General features: G+C 54.4%; 1 protein-coding gene across 1 annotated transcript in view; it reads right to left on the bottom strand.

Annotated features, from left to right (window-relative positions):
• Positions 1-21,098, bottom strand: part of EML1 (EMAP like 1) — a 204,819-nt gene extending 183,721 nt beyond the window's left edge. Inside the window, exon 1 of the mRNA XM_082387710.1 lies at positions 20,931-21,098. Within this exon, the coding sequence (XP_082243836.1) occupies positions 20,931-20,958 (28 nt within the window). The 5' untranslated portion in view covers positions 20,959-21,098. The remainder of the gene's footprint in view (positions 1-20,930) is intronic.
• Between the last annotated feature and the right edge of the window lie 225 nt (positions 21,099-21,323).

Consider the following 21,323-nt stretch of genomic DNA (forward strand, 5'->3'; position numbering starts at 1 on the left):
AGGGCAGGCCTCCAGTCCTCAAAATGACTACAATCTCTAAAGCTTGCTTTGAAGAAAATGCTCCCAATGTGCCTGCCTTTGGTCAAATGAGGGGGGTTGCAGAGAATGAAGTCTCCACCGTGGGGAACCCCTGAGCCCCCAGGCTGCATAGATCAGGGTGGACCAGCAACATTTCAGGGAAACTGAGGCAGGTCTCCGATCCCCAGAGCAACCCTGCATACCTAGCAGGTGTGACTCAAGACTAAGCCTCCTAAGCCTCTGATCACAGACTAGCAAGAGCCTAAAAGGCCCTCTGGTCAGTTATCATCCTTTCTGGGCCTCAGTCTTTCCATCTGTTGACTGGGGAGGCTAATCCCTCCTTCCATTGACTCTGAAACATACTTTTGACATTTAAGCACCTTCAAGACAGAAGTGTGCCCTGCCATCAATGCCTTGACTGGGGTCAGGGTTTGAATGGCAGTGTTTCCTCTTTCTAAGCGGTCCAGAAGATAAAGTGTGTGTTACAATCAGTGCATCCTAGGCTCTGATGAAATACAGCAGTAAGCTACCATTTACTAAGCACCTATTGTATGCCAGGCACCATGCACACCACTAAGCACAGGGGCTGGCGCATAGTAGGTGCTCAATAAATGTGCGTTTCCTCCCCTTCTCAATCCTAGGAAGAAAGGGCAGTCCTGCTCATGGCAATTTGCCTGGGAGAGAAATCTGTTCACGAAACTCCTTATGTCCGCATTTTATTCAGGGAGCTTCATGGTGTTTGAAGCATTAATTAAGTGGTGCAGGTTTTTTTTTTTTTTTTTTTTTTTTTGTGGCGCAGGTTTAATTTGGATTTGGGGTGGGGTGGGAGGACTGAAAAGTTTTCCCAAACTAGTCACAACCCAATTAGAATGTTACTCATGAACCCCAAGGCAGTGATTCATTTACTATTCCAGCTGGCATTTCTTGCTTACAAGCAACTCACCTGTGACTCAACTTTGATTTTGCTTATTAAACATTAACGAGCACACTTCCTCATCCCCAAAAAAGTCATTTTGGAAGCCTTGCTGCACCTGAGCTTGTGCGCCCATGACTGTATATTTGTGTGTGTGTGCGTACACGCACAGGTGCGTGCACCTGCACCCTGGGGTGAGTTCATCCAGGAGTGTCCCGGGATGTATGATGTGAGGGTCTGCAGTGCTGGCTTTGTTGACACGTGACCTGTGCTGTCACAATAGGGCCCTGCACTCGGCTTAATGTTCTGCTTGAAATTCTTTTGCACCAGGCCCTGCGAATTGTGTAGCCAGCCTGGGTGTACTTGTGCATGTCTGCACGTCTGTGTGGGCGTGAGTCCATACAGATGGGGTGCAGGAGTGTGTGAGGACATGTGTGGGTGGGGACTGAGGAAGTGGACATGAGGGAACATTGAGTGCCAGAGGGTGCCTTAGAGAGGGACCCACAGTCCACAAGGGAAGCCCCAAGATGCAGATTCCATGGGCCTGGGTGCAGCTCAGGAATGCAGGATTTTCGCAGGCCCCTCCCTCAAAGTGACTACAGTTTGGGAACCACTGGCCATAGGTCTTAGGTACTGAAAATCAAGGCCATGACACAGCGGCATTCTTTAAGGGTGCGTTAGAAACTCATGCAGCTCAAAACCATCTCACCGCCCACGCTATTATCTGAGTTCAGGTTCTCAAAGGACCAGCCGCCCACCAGGAGCGCCAATGAACCAGTGAACCTTGAGGCTGCTAGCCAGGGGAAACCCAGCCAGAGGCCTCCCTCAGCTTCCCGGGCCCTGAGCCAGGAGGTGACTCACGGCAGAGCAGGACAGAGTGGCCTTGACGGCCAGCCCTCCCAGCCCGCATCCCTGCATCAGTGGGGCAGGGCCAGGGCTGCCACTGCTGCGACTTCTCCGATTTATCAGCATGGGTCGTACAGTGGGCCCTGCTCCCATGTTCCCGCCCTCGTCCGTGTTCCTGGCCTGACCCTCACCCACACTGAGACCCACCCTAAATCAGAAGTGATTGGCATTGGCCAGCACCCCCGATGCCATCAGGGGATGCCACCTCCAGAAGCCCAGGGGAGGTCCTAATTGTACCCTCCTGGGGCCTAGCTGGCACTGGCCCTCAGATTGCTGGCACCTGACCCCACCCAGAATAACTCTGTTCCCAGGCTCCATCTCACTGAAAAGCCATTCCAGGGTCAAGGTGGTGCCCCCTCGCTGAGCACGTCACGGCTGGGTGAGGGGCTGCAGGCCAGCAGGCTGCCGCTGCCGCAGGGCAATCCCTTGAGCCGTCTGAGCCTCAGTTTTCTCATCTGTGAAACAGCCCTTTCCTGTGCCGGCCCTTGGCCTGGGGTCTGGCTCCTGCCTCCGGCCTCCCTCTGGCCACACGTCCTCCCAGCAGCCCCTCTTGGCCCCCAGAAGCTCATCTCAGTTCCATCCCTGCCCTGTGGGGTTCAGGAATGCAGACACTCATCAGCATCAGTGTAAATTAGACTTAGAGTTCTGAAACCTATGGTTACCAAGGAAGGGAAGGGGGGAGTGGGATGAATTGGGAGACTGGGACTGACATATATACACTACTATGTATAAAATAGAAAACAAATGAGAACCTACTGTATAGCACAGGGAACTCTACTCAGTGCTCTGTGGTGACCTAAATGGGAAGGAAAGCTAAAAAGGAGTGGATATATGTATACGTATGACTGATTCACTTTGCTGTACAGCAAGAAACTAACACAACATTGTAAAGCAACTATACTCCAATAAAAATTAAAAAAAAAAAGTAAATCAATATACTCCAATAAAAATTTTTTAAAAATGTATCATAGGGCTTCCCTGGTGGCGCAGTGGTTAAGAATCTGCCTGCCAATGCAGGGGATACGGGTTCGAGCCCTGGTCTGGGAAGATCCCACATGCCGCGGAGCAACTAAGCCCGTGTGCCACAACTACTGAGCCTGCGCTCTAGAGCCTGTGCTCCGCAACGGGAGAGGCCGCGACAGCGAGAGGCCCACGCACCGCGATGAAGAGTGGCCCCCGCTTGCCGCAACTGGAGAAAGCCCTCGCACAGAAACGAAGACCCAACACAGCCATAAATAAATAAATAAATAAATTTATTTAAAAAACTGTATTATAAAAAACGAATGTATGTTTGAAATATAGTCACAATCTGAAAACAAAACCAAAAAAAAAGACTTAGAGTTCTGCAAGCTTTGGGTGGACCAGGAGGAGCTCCCTGTCTCCCAAGAGGAAAGTGGCCCCAGGACGGGAAAAAGGCTGGCCCAGCACCACACTGCCAGCCTGAAGCTGTAATGGGACAGACATTTTCTGCTACTCCCTCCCTGCCATTGAATGATTTCTTCCATAGCTGCCACTGCCAAACACCTACTGTGTACCAGGCACTCTGCAGGCTGGATTCTGGAGCCCCTGAAATGATCATAAGTGGTAGGCAGGGCTGTCATAGATGAGGAGATGAGGGCTCAGAGCGGTTAGGCATCTTGCCCAAGGACACACAGCTTATGAGACCTGGGACTGAAGCTGGGGCCTTCACAACGACACCTCGCCTCTGAGCAGCATCAGCCTAGCCCCGAGCTCCTCTGGGCCTCTAGGGTCCCCATGCCAGCCGAGGCTGTGTAGCTCCCATGGGTCCACCCTCAGATCCCTGACACAGCCCAGGTGGCTGGGAGCACAAGGCCAGCCCTCCTATTATTCACACCTCTCTTTGTTTGCCAGTGGGGAGCTGGCCCAGAGGCCCCAGCTTTGCCAGGAAAGATAACACGCCAACACCTGACTCATCCTCCTCTGCGCTCCATCTCAATTTCCCCAAAGAACCCAAAGGCCTGTTGTTCCTGGCCCAGTGCAGGAGGCTGGACCTCCCTCTCATGAAAGGAAGACAAGCCATCAGCAGGATTACAGGGTTAGAGTTACAGCTTTCCCTTGTGGCCACCTGTTCCCTCCTGTAACACTGCATGGGCATGAGGGGCGGGTGCCTGCCCACTGCGGGGTCTCGGGCAGGGGCGGCATCGGCGCCCACAAGCCCGGCTTCACCTGCATCGTGGAGCCCATGCAACTCTTTTCAAGGTCGGTGCTACTAGTCCCATGTTAGAGGTGAGGAAACTGAGGCTCACTCAGACCACACAGCCGGTGGATGACTTTGCCAGGGATCCCTGCCCCATGCCGGGTGGCAAGCTGACTCACTTGTCCTCAAAACAAGACTCAGAAGAAGTGAACTCGTGTATAAGCACACCCTGCCCGTCCACACCTCTACATCTAACGTGATACTTGCCTCAAGCAGAAATCGTAAAGAGAGAACAAAAATGCGAGGCCACAAAAGGGAGCCATGGAAGGTCAGCCTGCAGCCCCCCTCACCCCTTCCTCCTCTTCCTTCAGCACAGGGAGCTGGGCGGCTGATCTGGGAAAGAGTCACGGCTCCAGTCAGAGGTTCGATGGAGTCCCTGGATCAAAGGATGCCTTTGGTCTCCAAGTGTCATGGGTGCCACCATGGGGGAAGCAGGGCAGGGGGGCGGCCTTCCAGGCTAGGAGATGGGTCCCTCCCTGCCCTGGCAGACCCTGCCACGCTGGTGATGCCGCTGCCCACACAGGGTTAAGATGATGTAACAGGAAGCAGCCTAGTGCTGGGACAAATTAACGTCTTCAGAATGTTGGCAGGCACTCCAGTGACACCTGGGCATGAGCAAAACGTGGCAATGTCTTGTGTCTCCCCACCCCCAGTGATGAGACACTTTAATATCACCCACTGCAGCTCCACCCATTTTACACATCAGGGAACTGAGGACCAGAGAGGAGAAGGGATTTATCCATGAACCCCCAGGGCCAAGGGGGACGTCACATGGGGTGGATGGGGCATTGGTTGGAAAGCTCTCTGGCTTTGCATCCCAGCAGCCCTGCAGTTGAACCCTCATGCCTCCACGGACTAGCTATGTGATGACCCACACCCTCTGACCCTCGGTTTTCTTGTCCATAAAACGAGAGTGTTAATAACACCCAGCTACCAGGGTTGCAGGGAAAAGATAACAGACACTACGACTTAAAGGCTTTGCAGACAGCTCTCAACCCTAAGTCTGCGTAAGGGATGTTGGAGGAACCATGACTAGCAGCATCAGAGAAATAACAAGACAGTTTGTTGAACACCTGCTATGTGCCAGCTTCCAGACGTAAAGATGACTCAGACATAACTGCTGCCCTCAAGATGGTCAACATCTAATGAGAAGATGCACGGAGTGGAGTGACGGAGGCACACAGCGGAGGCTCTTTCCTGCCGGGGAAGGAGACGGGGGAAGGGCAGGAGGGCATCCCTGGGAAAGATAAGGCATTCCAGGAAGAGGGAGCAGCACTGGTCAGGACCAAAGGGCGAGAAACGGCGTGAAATATGTGGAGTTCCATCTGCTTGGCTGCACGCGGGATGTGAGGGGGTGGGGTGCTGGCAGGGCTGGGCAGGGAGCCTGGGGTGGCCAGCGGTGTCAGGCCACCCAGCGAGGGCCAGTGGGTGCCAGGCCAAAGGGCTCAGACTCAACTCTAACGGGGAATTCTCCCTGAAGGGTCTCACTAGCTGAAGTGTCAGGGACCCCAGGCCACTGGGCTGAGACAAGAGGTTGCCCCGCGGAAAGGGCAGGTGGGGGGCTGGGGAGCTTCCGTGGGGGACAAGTCATCAATAGGCAGGACCCCCCAGCACGGGCTGCGCTCGCTGTGCCACCTCCCCTGCCTCCTTCTCACGGCCATCTCGAGGTGGGCCCCGAGCTACAGACGGGGAAACCAAGGCTCAGCCAGGGGCAGGCGCTCAGCAGGGAGTCGAAGCGGGGCCACCTCCCACCAAAGCCCTTGCTCCTTCCTTTGACTATGCTGCCTTTCAGCTTCCTGGAGTATTTCTTCCGTTATCCACACATTTCAGGGCTTGTTTCCTAATTCAGGCTTCACTATTTTAAAAAACTTCTATTTCAAAATGTGCATTTTTTATGCATATTTTTAAAAGGTAGCAGCTGATTCTTCTGGAGTCAGCCCCCCATGCGTCCTCTCCCTCCAGCCCCATTTTCTCAGGGCCATAAATCACTTTCTTAAAGGGGGCCGGGAGACAAGCTGCGGTTCACCAGCCAAAGAGGTTTGGGCTCCTGAGGCCCAGAGGGGCAGCCGGGAGTCGCCAGGCCCTGAGGCAGGCACTGCTCCCCTGGGAAAATGCCCCAGCCCCTCGTGTCTGCTCCTCAGACCAGCTGGCCCAGAATGCTTTCTGCCGCTGCAGGCCTGAGCTCCGAGACCCTGATCTTCACCCTCTTTGGCTGCACACACAGGGCTCAGGGATGTGCTGGGGGTGAAGGTCCAGACCAGCCAGGTCCTCAGTCCTGTGAGCCTGGAGGGTGCAGAACCGTCAACATGGGAGACATTCTTGGGGGGATGCTCTGGTTGCCAATAAGGAGAAATTTGGGGGTTTTACTTGCACTTAAAAATTTACCTGTTGTTGATCTGCAATTCACACTGAAGCAGACGTGTGCATTCTATCCGGCAGCCCCGGTGTCGCTCACAGCAGTTACAGTGAGTGCCTACCCATGTGTGTGTGTCGTGGCGGAGTCCAGGGACAAGGACTTGAAATAAAAAACGCCTCTCCTGGGGGCTGTGCTGGCTGCACTCTCTCCAGGCAGAGGGCTTGGAGCTCCCAGCACGCTTGCACTGAGAGCCGGCTGATGGCATTTTAAACACCAGTCGCTTGCCGGGTCCATCAAGAGGGCCTCTGGAGCAGCTCCGTCTGGGACGCGGTGATTAACAGCTCCAGCCTGGGCTGGCAAAAGGCCTTGGCTTTGACACCTCTTATCTTCTGACGCTCAGAATCACTGGAAATTAGCATCTCCACTTCCTTCCTGCTGCTTGCTTGTAAAACCCAAGTGAGGTCTCTCCACTCCTCTGCTCTAAACCCTTCCACAGCTCCCACCTCACAGAGGGTCAAAGCCAAGGGCCCCTCTTGGACTGCAAAAAGGCCCTTCACAACCTTCCTGCCCCCTCCTCTCTGGGCTCATCTCTTCCCACACCCCTATTCACTCTGCCCAAACTGACCTCACTGGTGTTTTTTGAAGAGATCAGGCACCTCCACCTCAGGGCCTTTGCCCCTGCTGTTTCTTCTGCTGGGAACTCCCTTCCCTCAGCCATTCCCAGGGCTCACCGTTCAACTGTCACCCTCTTCGAAAGACCTTCCCGGGCTCTCTCCAAAGCGCTGCTCTCTCTCTTCCCTGATTCACTGCCCTCCATCCTTTTCACCCTCATCACCATTGTACATCCTTTGGCTATTTATTTTGTTCATTGTCTGTACACTGAAGTGTCAACCCTGTGAGGGCAGGGACCACACACTCTTTACAGCTGATCAACAAATGTTTGTTGACTGACTGATTGACCAAATGCTGCTGCTGCCTCTGCTTCTGTGCCAGGTCACCCAGGACCTTCCATGCAGCAGGCCTCGCTTCAAGGACTCGCTTTGTAATAGGAAGACCCGTGTGTGAGGCTGTCTTCAGCACCCTGGAGGCTCAGCTCCTCCTGGGCCCTGGATGGCTGTGCTTTCGTGTGCCTCTGAGCCAGTCGTGCTGCCCTCTGATCTGGAAGACTCTTCCCTCCCTCGTCACCTCCCAATTGCCCCTCAAGACCCAACTCAGGGTCACCTCCTCCAGGAAGCCTTCCCTGTCTATCCCTCATAATTTGAGTCACAGCACATGGGTTGCTGGGCTCTCATTGTCCTTCTTCTCAGTTGTCTCCCTTCCCAGCTGTGACAGAGAGCCCTCTGTGTCCCCAGGACCCTGCGGTGGCCCGACCGACAACAGGTGCTCAGGGCATGATTGGCAGCTAAGTAAACAATGGCTTGCATAGTTTCTTTGTATTTTCTTTTAAGATTCTCCTTCATAGATCCTGGTGCTTCACTAGAAGATCTTTAGAGGCACTGGCTCCAGACTGGTTCATTTCACAGGCAGGAAAACTGAGACCTGGAAGATGAAAGGCATGGGAACTAATTCCTTTCCAGCATGTTCTCTGAGCCCAGCACCAGTGTCTGAGCAGGGTGACTCCTCCCCTGGCCACCCCCAGCTGCTGTGGGACTCTCCGTGGCCATTCCTTGGGGGGCGGAGGTCACAGCCTGCACCGAGGCCATGGCTTACTGGGATGCTCAGCCCAGACCGAGTCCTTCTGGAGAGAATAGACTTGGATTTTTCATAGAACGATTAAAAGGGTTTCTAAGCCCCCAAACTTCCCTTTCCACAGCAAGAGAAAAGCCTAAAGAGCACAGAGAGGGTAGGGCAGGGAGAGGAGGGGCCCAGGAGGGAGGGAGAAGGGCAGGGGCCACAGGTAAGGCGGGTGCTTGCTGGCTCTCCCTTGGGGCAAAGCCACCTAGAGACATCTGAGACCCTTGGGCCATTTCCTTTGGTCCCCAGCAAGAGCCCCGGGAAACTATAAGCTTCTCTGAAGAATCCTGTACTTGTGCCTGCAGTGGGCTGAAGGGTGGTCCCCAAAGCTATCAGGCCCTAATCCCTGGACCCTTTGAATGTTACCATATGTGGAAAAAGGGTCTTTGCAGGTGTGATTAAATTAAGGACGTCAAGATGGGGAGATTATCCTGGATTATCCAGGTGGGCCTAAATGCCACCACAAGCGTACTTATAAGAGGGAAGCAGACAGAGATTTGGCACACAGAGGAGGAGAGGGCAGTGTGGCCTTGGAGCCAGAGATGGGAGTGATGTGACCACAAGTCCAGGATGTCCAGAACCACCAGAAGCTGGGAGAGGCCGGGGACAGAGTCTCCTCCAGTGGGAGCCGAGCCATGCTGACCCCACAGGAAATTAATACAGCGCCTCAGCCAAACTGTGCAGGAGCTGGGGGAGTCGGGGAGGAGGGGAAAAGAAAGCGGGACCCCTGGGGTTGAAGCCACCTGACTCACTGGGGCTGGGGTGCAAAAGCTGGGCCTCCTTGTCTCAGACTCCACGGTGCAGTCTGTACCCCAGAGCTTCCGCACGCAGGGCCAGGCTACTGCAAGGTCCTGGGTGACCCAGCAGAGAAGCAGAGGCGGCAGCAACATTTGGTCATTAATCATTCAACAAACATTTACTGATCAGCTGCAGACGAGGAAGGCGTGGTCCCTGCCCGCACTGGAGTGTACAGACAATGAACAAAAGAAAGCTAGACGTGTTTCTCTCCAAAGTCTTCCCATGGAGTTGACAGTTTTATTAAACCACTATTTATTTTATTAAACTATTATTTTAAAAAAAAAAAAGGGGGGCTTCCCTGGTGGCGCAGTGGTTGAGAGTCTGCCTGCTAATGCAGGGGACACGGGTTCGAGCCCTGGTCTGGGAAGATCCCACACGCCGCGGAGCAGCTGGGCCCGTGAGCCACAGTTACTGAGCCTGCGTGTCTGGAGCCTGTGCTCCGCAACAAGAGAGGCCGCGATAGTGAGAGGCCCGTGCACAGCGATGAAGAGTGGCCCCCGCTTGCCACAACTAGAGAAAGCCCTCGCACAGAAACGAAGACCCAACATAGCCATAAATTAAAAATAAATAAATAAATAAATAAATAAAAATTAAAAGAAAAAAAAAAAGGAAAGCATTAAAAAAAAAAAAAAAAAAAAAGAAGGCCAGATGTCACCTGAAACCCTACCCTTTTTCCCTCCCTCCTCTCCTAAAGCCTCTCCTAATAAGCCACGTGCATAGGATAGAAGCTCTGCTCTAATAGAATCCCCCCCCACTTCTGCCCTTGACCGCGTGTGCTATTTCATTCACACTTAGCAGCCGTCCTATAAGGTATCATCAGCCTCGTTTTGCACATGAGGAGACAAAGGCCCAGGGAGATTATATGACTTGCAAAGACCACACAGCACCAGGTGCAGAGCTGGCATGCCAGGGCCAGCCTGTCTGATTCCCCGTCCCTGCTTCCCACCTGTGTCCCGCGTGACTGTGGACATAGTGGCAGGATGAGGAAAGAACCTGGGACTCCTGCTGGCTGCAGCATCCACACCCAGCCCCAGGGCCTGGAGCCCTCTTAGGATATGACCCGCCCTTCCCAGGTTATAGACTCAATTGAGCGTTCCAGGGCCATCAGGGTGGGCTCCAGAATAGAACATAATTGTTCCCTGGGGGGCAGCCTAATGAGCTCGCCGTCCAGCAGTGGATTTGTTTTCCACCCGCTGACTGTGTTCTCTCACCTCCCGCCTGGCTCCTGGCTCAGGTTTCTGCTGCACAATCGGCCTGACCATCGGCACCTCTGCCAGGTCCCAGGCTCTTGCCCAACCTCATGGGAGGATGCTCCCGGCCTAGTTCCAGAGCTCTCTTTTGACAGACGCAAGGGTACAAATCCAGGAAGGGCAATGTCACCCCCCTTGGGACCAGCCACGGGGAGGAGGCCAAATAACTCATGATAAGAAAACCCACAGGTGCCCACCCCCCCCGAAACCCAGATGACAGGCCGGGCTTGTCTTCACTGCGCATGTGGTCTGGACACCTGCCTCATCTGCATTTCACCAGGCTGCATAGACACAGCCCAGTCACTTGGACTGCCCAGCCGAGCAGAGCTTCAAAGCTGGGGAAGAAGTCAGCCAGGGCTGGGCCACTGCCAGTCAGCACCTTCTCTGATGATGTTTGTCCCTTTCTTTGGAACTTGCAGAAGCCTCCAGATTTCCAGCTTTCTCCATGTTCCTCCTTCACACCAGCCCTCAGAGGAGAGGCTCTGACCCCAGCCTGCAGCTTCAAGCAGCAGATGTTTGCTGGCAGCCTCTCTGCACCAGGACCCTAGAATTATCTCACTGAATCCTCACCACAGCCTGTGAGGCAGCTGCTGATGTCATTATCCCCATTTTACAGATGAGGAAACTGAGGCATAAGGTCTCAGAGCCGAGAGGTGATGGCCAACAAGCACATGAAAAGATGCTCAACACCATTAGTCACTAGGGGAAAGCAAATAAAAACCACAATGAGACACCACTTCACACCCACTGGGATGGCTAGAATCAAAAAGATCGTAACAAGTGCTGGTGAGGATGCGGGGAAATCAAGACCCTCACACACTGCTGGTGGGAATGTAAAGTGGTGCAGCCTCTGTGGAAAACAGTCCGACCGCTTTTCAAAAAGGTAAACATGGATCCAGGAATTCCACTTCTAGGTGTATAACAACCCAAGAGAGAAGAAAACCTATGTTCACACAGAAACTTGTGCACTAGCATTCACAGTGGCATTACTCATAAGAGCTAGAAAGTAGACACAAGCTAAATGTTCATTACTTGATGAATGGATAAATAAAATGTGATCTAGATCCGTACAATGCAATACTATTTATCCACAAAAGGAACGAAGAACTGATGCGTACCCAAACACGAACGAACCTAAAAATGTTAATGCTGAGCGAAAGCAGCTGATCACAAAAGGCCACGTATTGTATGATTCCACTTACATGAAATGTCCAGAACAGGCAAACCTATAGAACCAGAAAGTAGAGTACTGGTTGCCAGGGGCTGGGGGTTGACTGCTAATGGGTTAGGGGTTTCTTTGGTGGGGGGTGTTAAAAATGTTCTAAAATTGATTTTGGTGATGGTTGCATAACTCACTTTCAATGGGTGAGTTGTATGGTATGTAAATTACATCTCAATAAGGCAGTTACCAAAAAACAAAAAAAGTGATGGCCCAGGACTCTCCACAGAGCCTGCAGCCCTGAAGGTCACTGGCTATACCCTCCTGCCGCCCTGTGGGACTCAGAGGGGCCTGAGCACAACTCCCCTGACCGGCTGACCCCCCAGCTGATCCCACAGCTTCAGGGCAGGCTTGGGAGCCTGGGACCCCCGCATGCTCTGAGCTAAGGCCACCCCCCAGACCCCACAGGACCAGGGAGACCTCAGCTGTGCCCTGTCCTCCTGCCAGATGCGCCTGTGTGGATGCTGATTGGAGTGGGGCTCCTCCCAGGAATTGGACGGTCTCACGATGGCACAGCTGCCGGTCCTGGTGGCACCTATTTATTTATAGCGCCTTTGCCTCCTGGGTTGGGTTCATGGTTGAGGCTCCTCCTCTCTCAACAAGTTTCAAGATGGAAAGAAAAGGGAAGGCATTCCATGCGGGCTGAGGGATGGAGTTTTTGCAGGGCCTCCCCATGTCCACCTCTGACAGCGCTGAGGGCTGGATTTCCTCCTGGTCACGCCCCCAGATGTCAGGAAGGAGTACCTGCTGGGGCGGGCTCCCAAGATCCAGGCTGGAACTCAGTGGTAATTCATCACCCACAAGTGCCCAGGCCTGTGAGACGGGGACAGTGCCCCCTCACAGAGCTGTGACGGCACGGGGTAGCAAACGCAGATGGGAGGGAGCTGCCCGGAGCAGGCCACGCAGCCGCTGCTCAGTGAACCGGAGCTCGTGGCCGTTGGTGCTTCTCTCTCTGGGAGGAACTGGGGAGGCCTGGGGTGGGGCCTGCCCGATGGGTGGAGCCACAGCCCAGGCTCTATTCCAGCCTCAGCCACACTTCTTGGGTGTGAAGGTGCCAGGAGCACCCACCAGCAGCAGTTCAGGGATGGACTTTAGCCCCGGGCTGCGTGGAGGGGCCCCACCGTCACAGGCGCGGCTGCGCCCCCTGTGGTCCTGGGGCAGAGCCGGGGGCCAGCACCTGGCTGACAGGCACCGAGCAAGCAGAGAACTGCTCCAGAGACATGCTGGGCCTTTGGAGGCCCCTCCGGAGTCCTAAGATTCTGCTACAGGAAAGAGACCTGATTATCTTATGTAACATTCCTGAGCCCAGATTCTGATGGAAACCTCTTCAGAAAGGGCAAAGAACTTGCTGGAGGTCACTGAGTACTTTCATGTCAGGACTGAGCTCAGGGCCAAGTGTCCAGGCTTCAACCCCGGTGCTCCCGCTGGCATACCCGTGCCTTCCAAAGGAATTCAGAGCGAATCTCATCTGCTGTCTTGGCTCTCATAAAAGCCCTCTCCCAAGCCTGCTCCCTGATCCACTGGCCTTCTTTGGGAAGGACTAAATCTCTCCCAGCCCCTCCTCAGGCTGCAAGGCTGCTTGGTGCAAAAGAGGAGACCCAGGTTGGGACCAGCACACCTGCCTCCTGGTCCCACCTCCCCCACTGTGTGCTCTGGGGTAAGTCACTCAATGTCTCTAAACCTCAGTTTGCCCATCTGTAAAATGGGAAAACAGTGTTTACCACATAGGGTTACAGTATAAGGAGAGTTGTGCTGAATTAGGTATGCGAAAGGACCTAGGAAAAGGGGAGACAGCATTTATTTAGTGCCTACTGTATACAGTCTCACTTAGTGCTCTCGTAACTTAAGTCTATTAACACTGTGGAGGAGGAAACTGACGTGGGTTGGTGAAGGTAAGTCTGCAGGAGGAGACCCAGCTCTCCCCTCACACTGCAGGGTCCAGAAGGACATGTGCACAGAGGACGAGCTGACGACAAACACACTGAATGAGGGTGTCCACTCGGACTGCCAGCTCATCCCTCCAGCGAGAAGCGGCAGGAGGGGTGTTTTCGGCACCAGTGCTTTGACGTGTTTTTCCACCCAGAATAAATGAGGTGGGATTCCTAGAAATGTGTTTAAACCTGGTAGAGAGTTCTTTAAACAGTTTGACTTAGATGTTGAAATACGGGGCCCAGAACTGCAGGAACATCTGTGCCCCAACACGAAGCCCAACATCCCCAAATTCCAGTTTTAAGTCTTGCAATTTGGGTGACATCATCGACTCTTGGGGCAGGGCTCGGAGACCACCTCCAGTCCCTGCAAACATTATTTTTAAACCAGGTCTGATCTCGTTATACAAAACAACGTGTGTCATCCATTGCCACAGGCCTCTGTTAGGCTGTGCATTTTTATTTAAATTCGTTTAGTTATATACTATTAAAAGTCAGGTAGGAAAGCCTGTAACAAAACTGATGCTGCAGCATTTATTTGGTGATGTCGTACAATCGAGGAAACAGTGTGTTTATGAGAAGAATGAGGTACAGACTCACAGTTTTTATTTTCCAATATATTTGCATAACCATTTCCTTCTAAACTCACGTCCTGTTTTTTTAATCTGTTGATCTCAGTGATTAAACTGGCTCATGAACTATTCATCCCAGCTCCCTCCTTTGTGCCTTAGCAAATAATAAATCAAGACAGCTTTTTGGCAATAAGCAGCAAACTTTTCTCTTGCTTATGTTTTCCTCGCTGGTGTTGTGACCACATCTTTCAGAAATTAATTTTTGGGCTTTTCAACGCAGGTTCAAATCTGTGGGAGAGAACACGTTTTGAGAAATCTTGCCCCTGGTTTTGGGATTTGCATATCAGGACTCATGATTTACATTTCAGAGGCTTGCTGACCACAGCACATACAATATGCTCCAAACATTTCATAATTAAAATGGATTACTTTTTAAAGAGTCAATTGGGAAAAAAAGTTAATGGGGGGCAGATATTACTAATCTGTTCCCTAATGGGAACCTGTACCCTGCCCTCATGCCATTAGGTGCGGCTATAGGACTTGTTTTAGCTGATGAAATGCTGGTAGTGATGATACTAATCACTTCTGGGAAGAAGCATTTAATTGCCGGTGTGATGTCTCCGCCCATCCCTTCACCTGCCTCATGAGAGGGGGAGCTCGGTCCCTATGGAGGCATCACACCCACTGAGTCACCATGTAGGCGACCTGCCCTGGAGAGTTACCCAGACCTGCAACAGACTTTGCATGAGCGAGGAATACACCTCTGTTGCTTTAAGCCACTGAGATTTATTTTTTTCATAGTATACCGAGCCCATCCTGAGTAATAGTACAAACCAAAAGGGGCTGTTTTGATCAATGCAAAAACTGGAAATCAATAAATATGGATGATAACAGATACCTTTGGCCCATCTCAGCCACCAGTTTCTGTATTTTATTTTGCCTGCATAGTTTCAAGAAAAAAGCTGATAAATGGTTGCAGATACCAACAGCTTTGTGTCATTTTAAACATATAATTTAAAATATTTAAAATGTATCCGCTATCTCAAGAAAGGTCAGTTAGAATGGACCCAATACTTTAAAAGAACAGAAGTGGGGGGGGGGGGGGGAATTCCCTGGCGGTCCAGTGGTTAGGGCTCAGCACTTCCACTGCAGGGGGCATGGGTTCCATCCCTGGTTGGGGAACTAAGATCCAGCATGCTGTGCGGCGTGGCCAAGAAAAAACAAAAACAAAACAAAAAACAGAAGAGGGTAACTTTTATTTCCTGGTTGAATTCCTAACAGCTTCTAAGCTGTATTTCTTGTCCTAAGTGTAAAAGCCCCCGAGGTTGCTTCAGACACTGGAGCTGGGACTGGAGCCGCGTAGATTTCTTCATTTGCTGCTCAGAGGTTCACGGGTAGAGCCGGGGTCCCTGAGCCCTGCCTGATGTCTGAACACAGGACACATGTGCAGAGCTGTGTGCTCACCTGTAGGATTCTACCAGGGTGGATGCAAATTAAAAAACCCCCTCTGGGAACAGAAAGGGAAGGAGGCTTGTTCTGGGTCACACAGCAACGAGCCCCCAACACATCTCCCAACACCTGGTATCCTGTGAGCGGTACAGGGGTGTCCAGGTTGGCACCAGTCAAGCTGTTTCTGAGCAAGAGAAGCAGATGGTGGGGTGAGGGGGGCCCTCCAGGAGTGCAGGGTCCCTGGGGCTGCAGATTCCGGGGAAGGGTCCCTGGAGGAGGTAGGGCCCCACCAGCCTGGAGGACGGGCCGGCTCTGAGCGGGAGGAGCGAAGGGGTGAAGCCCGCGCACAGGTGCCGAGGGGCCTGTGTTAGGGAATCAAGTCCCGGCTCATCACTCTCTAGCCGGTGACCCTGAGCCAATCTCTCTCTTGGGCCTCAGTTTCCCCCTCCATACATGGGGATCCACGGGTAGGGAGTGTGGACTTGGAGTGTGGCGTGAGCTGTGACGCGTGGGAACCGAGAGGGGCGGAAACGGGGTGCTGTCTGGAGGGTCCTGAGCCGCCCCTGACCCCAGCCTCCTGTGCCAGGTCTGACGCTCCTCAGGTTAAGCCCTTCTTGCCGTCACTAGCACAGGTACCTGGACCACCTATGGCCACAGTTTTAAGGTTCATTCCTGAGGACCACTGGCTGCCACCCATACCTCCCTCGGCCCGCGGTTCACGGGAGTCTGAAGGCGACATCTCATCTAACCCCCATGACACCCCCGAGGCCTTGGTGTCACCCGCACTTACAGATGCGCCAGCGGAGGTTGAGAGAGGAGGAAGACCCGCCTGTGTCCCGGGATGGGGACAGGTCTGCCTGACCCGGGAAGTCATTCTCTGTCACCTCCAACGCGCTGTGACCAACCCCTGGGGCTTTGCCAGGTCACCGCCCTGCACCCCGAGTCCCTGACAGATGAGCCGTCTGTCCTCTGGACCGTCCTGGCAGGGGGGCAGCATCGGGCCTCGGCCTCCCCGGGCCCAGCAGCTGCCAGGTCCTCCCGTTCTCCCCCCACCCCCCAGTGGGCCTCACCCTCTCTGCTCAGGACCATTTCGCCAGCCTCCTCCCCGGCCTCCTGGCCCCCAAAGTCTCTCTCCTGACCTTTCAGCCCCTCCTCCCACGTGGAAGTGATCCAGGCATCTCCCCGGCTCCCAGCCAAGAGGTGACAATGGAACCCAGTTGCTGTCTGAGGTCGGGGACAGCCCACACCGCCAGGAAGGGAGCCACATAGAGAGATGCTGAGACCCAGGGGCCAAGCCTGCCTCTCCTGGGAGAAGACACTTCCTCTCCAAGAGTGGGGCCTAAATAATTAATAATTATTAAATAAATAATAATTAAAGCGTTTTGCTTTTATCTCCTCACGGAGATGCTCGCCCCAGACCCAGGCCCAGAGATCGGTCAGTAACCGTAAAGGAGAGCAGGACCCAGCCCACAACTCGGACGGAGGTGGAGGCTATTCTGCACCCTGGCGGGGGGCCCACCTCGAGGTCTGGGGGCAGGAGGTTGGGGCAGGCTGACTCTGGGCTCTGGGATGCCAGGAGCTGAGTGAGAAAGGGGTGGACCACCCCGATGTCAGCCCCCAGCCCCCCTCCCCCCAGAAAAACCACTTACAACTGTACAAACAATGTGACTGCAGTCCCTGGGGTTGGGGGGATGGAGTGGGCAGTGGTGCTGGTAGAAGAAGGTTTTACAGGAGGAGAAAGGAGGTCACTCTGCTGGCTGAGCCCTCACTCAGGTTAGGGGTGTCCATCCTCACCACACCCTCAGGGAAGGGCAAATGTCCACCTGTCACTGAGCCCCAGAGAGGTTAAGTGACTTGCCTAAGACCACAGAGCCAGGGAATGGCAGAGCGGGGATTCAAACCCCAGGCTCTGATGGACCTGCATTCAGGTGCTCTGCTGAGAATACAACGGCCTATTCCTTGGTGCTTGGAATCATGAAATTGCTTTGCTGGAAACTTTCCCAAACATAGGAGGAACTGACAGCACAGAGGCTGGATTCTCTTCCTGTGGAGTTCTGCCAAGAGGTCAAAGTCACCACAAGGTCAAAGGCAGGAAAAGACAGTCAACAGACCCAGGATATAAGGAGCCCCTCTACCCAGGCATGTGCCAGCACTTACAGACACTGTGTAAGTCTCAGGGCCAGTGAGGGACGTGGCAAGGCCCCACTTTACAGATGAGGAAGCCGAGCCTCAGTGAGGAAGTGAGCTGTCCAGCCCTCCACCTTGCTGAGGGGCAGAGCCAGGTCTGGAAGCCAGGCGACTGTAAGGGAAGCACCTTCACTGGACATGGTTACAGGCTGGCAGTTCTCGGTGCAGGCGAGTTCCTGCTATAAATATGATGCTGACTCCTGGTAACCTTAGCCTCCAGGCTCCCCTGCCCAGGCACAGGGCCATAAATCCCAGAGCGGACTACCTGCCACTGCGCTCCGTGCTGTGGAATTTTCCTGACACTCTAACAAGGTTCCACCTTTTTTTTTAACAGGCTCCAAATTACTGGAAATAATTGGAGCCTGTAACATTGGAGAAATGTTGAGCTAGCTGTCTCCAAATGAGAAGGGCCATTGCTCACAGGAGAGCCAGAAATACCTGCAAGATGGCCAGCTTCCCCATCCCCCAGGTAAGCAGGGTAGGACTTCCTGGAAGAGGCATCTGATCTGGGTTCTGCACAAACAGGGTCCGGGAAGCTGGGTTCAAAGCCCAGCTCTACTATTGACCAGCTGGGTGAACTTGCACAAGTCTGTCTGCTTCTCTGTGTTTCAGTTTCCTTAGTTATACAGTGGAGTTCATGCCACCCCCCTCCAGGGATTAAACGGTGTGTCCACAATGGCCAGGACACAGCAGACAGTTTGGTCCCTTCATTTTCCTTTTTGGGTTGCAGCTCATTTACTGGTTGAATAATAAAAACAACAGCTATGACTGCTAACAACAACCCTGGCATTATGTTCAGTGTGTTACATGCTTTCGGTCACTTAATCCTCCCTGGAACTTGAAGAGCTAATGTCTATTATTTTTTATTATTTATTTATTTATTTATTTATTTATTTATGGCTGTGTTGGGTCTTCGTTTCTGCGCGCGGGCTTTCTCTAGTTGCGGCAAGTGGGGGCCACTCCTCATCGCGGTGCGCGGGTCTGTCATTATCACGGCCTCTCTTGTTGCGGAGCACAGGCTCCAGACACGCAGGCTCAGTAATTGTGGCTCACGGGCCTAGTTGCTCCGCGGCATGTGGGATCTTCCCAGACCAGGGCTCGAACCCGTGTCCCCTGCATTGGCAGGCAGATTCTCAACCACTGCGTCACCAGGGAAGCCCCGCTAATGTCTATTATTGTCCCCATTTAACGGATGAGGAAACTGAGGCACAGCACCCTTGAGTAATCTGCCCAAGGTCACACAGGTCGTGGGCAGAGAGCTGAGAAATTTCCCACTGTCTACACGGACACAGAGATTGAATACTGAGAATAGGTGGAAATATTTCACAGCAGCCTCCTGGGCCCAATCACTGCTGCACAGTAGGAATCCAATAAAGACTTGAATTTCAGACAACAGACTCTAGGAGCGCTCCCCCCTCACCATAAACAAACATACATCCCTGCACACAGGCTCTGTCTTTACTCCTGCCAACCAGGTGTGATCCCAAGCCCAGCACATCAGAGACCAAAGACCATCACACGGTATTTTGTGGGCGGGAAGCCAGGCACCAACCTCACCCAGAGAAGCCCACCCAGCCAGGATGGGCAGAGCAAGAACGCCGCCCACCAGCTTCCGACCCAGCTGACCTCCTCCCGACCCGACAGAGAAGACTGTCTCCTCCCAGCCTCCAGCCACACACAGACACACACACGCACACACACACACACACACACACACACACACTCGGTACCCATTCCATCGCCCCGAAGGGCTAATATTGTCAGAGAAGACTGTCTCCTCCCAGCCTCCAGCCACACACAGACACACACACGCACACACACACACACACACACACACTCGGTACCCATTCCATCGCCCCGAAGGGCTAATATTGTCCTGGGCTTCCTGAAATACCCATCCCCACAGCAGGGTGGTTTTACAAGCTGCTAAAAGCAGGGCTGTGTCCCTGGTGGAGGGAGAGAGCTATTCCGGGTTTGCGTCAGGTGTGGGCAGAGCCAGCCAGAAAGGGCCTGTCTGCGCTCCCCCCACCATGCTGGCTCAGCGCACAGCTCCTGGCAGCCACAGCCCAGAAGAGGGCGAGGTCAGGCCGGTTTTGTCGATGTCCCCCTCCCCAACACACATACACACACCCTCTGTTCCACATCTGACTCAGCCAGGCCCAGGCGCTGGAACCGTCCATCCGACACCATGCAGAGTGGGCACACACCGCTGTTGCCCACAAGGCGCCCACAAGGCACCCTGAGGCCCTCCGGGACAGCCTGACCGGCCCGAGATTCCCCACGGCGACGTCTGACGGAGAAGGAATCCGTGGCCTACAGGCACGCAGCGGCTTAGGCGCCGAGACTTGGCTGGAGGGGACCGGGCAGGGATGCACAGGCCCGTGGGCTTCTGTGCACCGGCCCGGGACCCCCACTTGCTGTTTCCACGAAGACACTGCTAAGCGCTCACTACACACCTGCAGACGCTTTCATGCGTCATCACATTCAATGTTCACGACCCCCTGTGGGTTACGTACTGTTACCACTGTCTCCTTTCTCACCTGGGGACGCTGAGGCTCAGAGCAGTCAAGCCACTTGCCCAAGGTCACCCAACTTGGAAGTGAAGGAACTGGAACTTGAACCTGGGCAGCCTGACTCCGGAGTCCCCAGTACCTTCCCTGGATTAAGCTGTCTCCAGCCCCACCCGAGGCAGGTTCAGGGTGACGTCCACGTCAGAGCTTGTCTTCAGCTGGACGGAGCCAGGGGCCGCCAGCCGGGGAGTCCCCGCCATAGCCCCTCACCCCGGGCAGAGCGGAGGACATGTGGGCAGACTCCAGTGTCAGACCACCCCTCCGCCTGCCTGTGTCCCTGGCCATTTCCAGCCTAGAGGATGTGGGGGCCCATGGGGGGCCTGCTTTGTGCTGTCAGACCAGAAGCTCAGAACTTCCTGGAGGTCTCAGACCTCCGGGGAGTCTGATGGATGCTGTGGGCTCCCCCTTCCCCCTGATGACAGGTAAACGTTCACGCACACTCGTTTGCACGTGATTCCAGAGGCCGGCACCCTGAGCCCACCCAGGGTCCAGCCGCAGCCAGGGCCCCTGCTGCACCTGGTGGGTCGCTCCGGACGCCCCGCTGAAAGCCGGGAGGGTCTGCAGCAGAAACAGCTTCCTGCTCTACCCCCGTCAGGAAGCCGGGCGGGGGTGGGGGGGCGTGTGAGGCACAGTGAGCTTTGAAAGTCACTCGCCCCCCTCCAGGAGCCAGCCCCCCCAGGCATCAGGCCCAGAGGAAGGGGGTCCAGCCCCACAGCTGCCTGCAGCCTGCGGGGGGCCCAGCGCCCTCGGTGACCAGTGGCCTTGGCTCTGCAACCAGAGCAGCAGTGGGTAAATATAGCGCTGCCACTCACCGGCCGAGGGGCCCTCGCCGTCCGACATGGTGCAGGAGATGGGCGGGCAGCCCGCCACGGCCCGCGGGGACGCTCAGGGCCCTCGGCGGCTGTCACCCACCTGGTGGGGCTCGCGGCTGCCGGCCCCGCTCAGCGTCCAGTCCCCAGGCAGTGTCCTGCCCCGGCAGCCCTGGCTACCCGCCCCCCATGCTGGATCAGGCAGATAAGAACGCACTCCAGGGCCAGGAGCCGGCGGGATTGGTGGATAAATCTGGGCACTGCCCTCCCCTGCCCGGGCCTCTCCGGCAGCCTCAGAATGTTGCCCAAGAAACCGCTGCACCCCTGGGTGCTTGGTCAGGCTGCGAGACCCCCGCCCCAGCCTGGGACCCCAGAATGCCTGCAAGCTCTCTCCCT

The sequence above is a fragment of the Balaenoptera borealis genome (genome assembly GCF_965194805.1).
Source record: "Balaenoptera borealis genome assembly, chromosome: 3".
Lineage (NCBI taxonomy): Eukaryota > Metazoa > Chordata > Mammalia > Artiodactyla > Balaenopteridae > Balaenoptera > Balaenoptera borealis.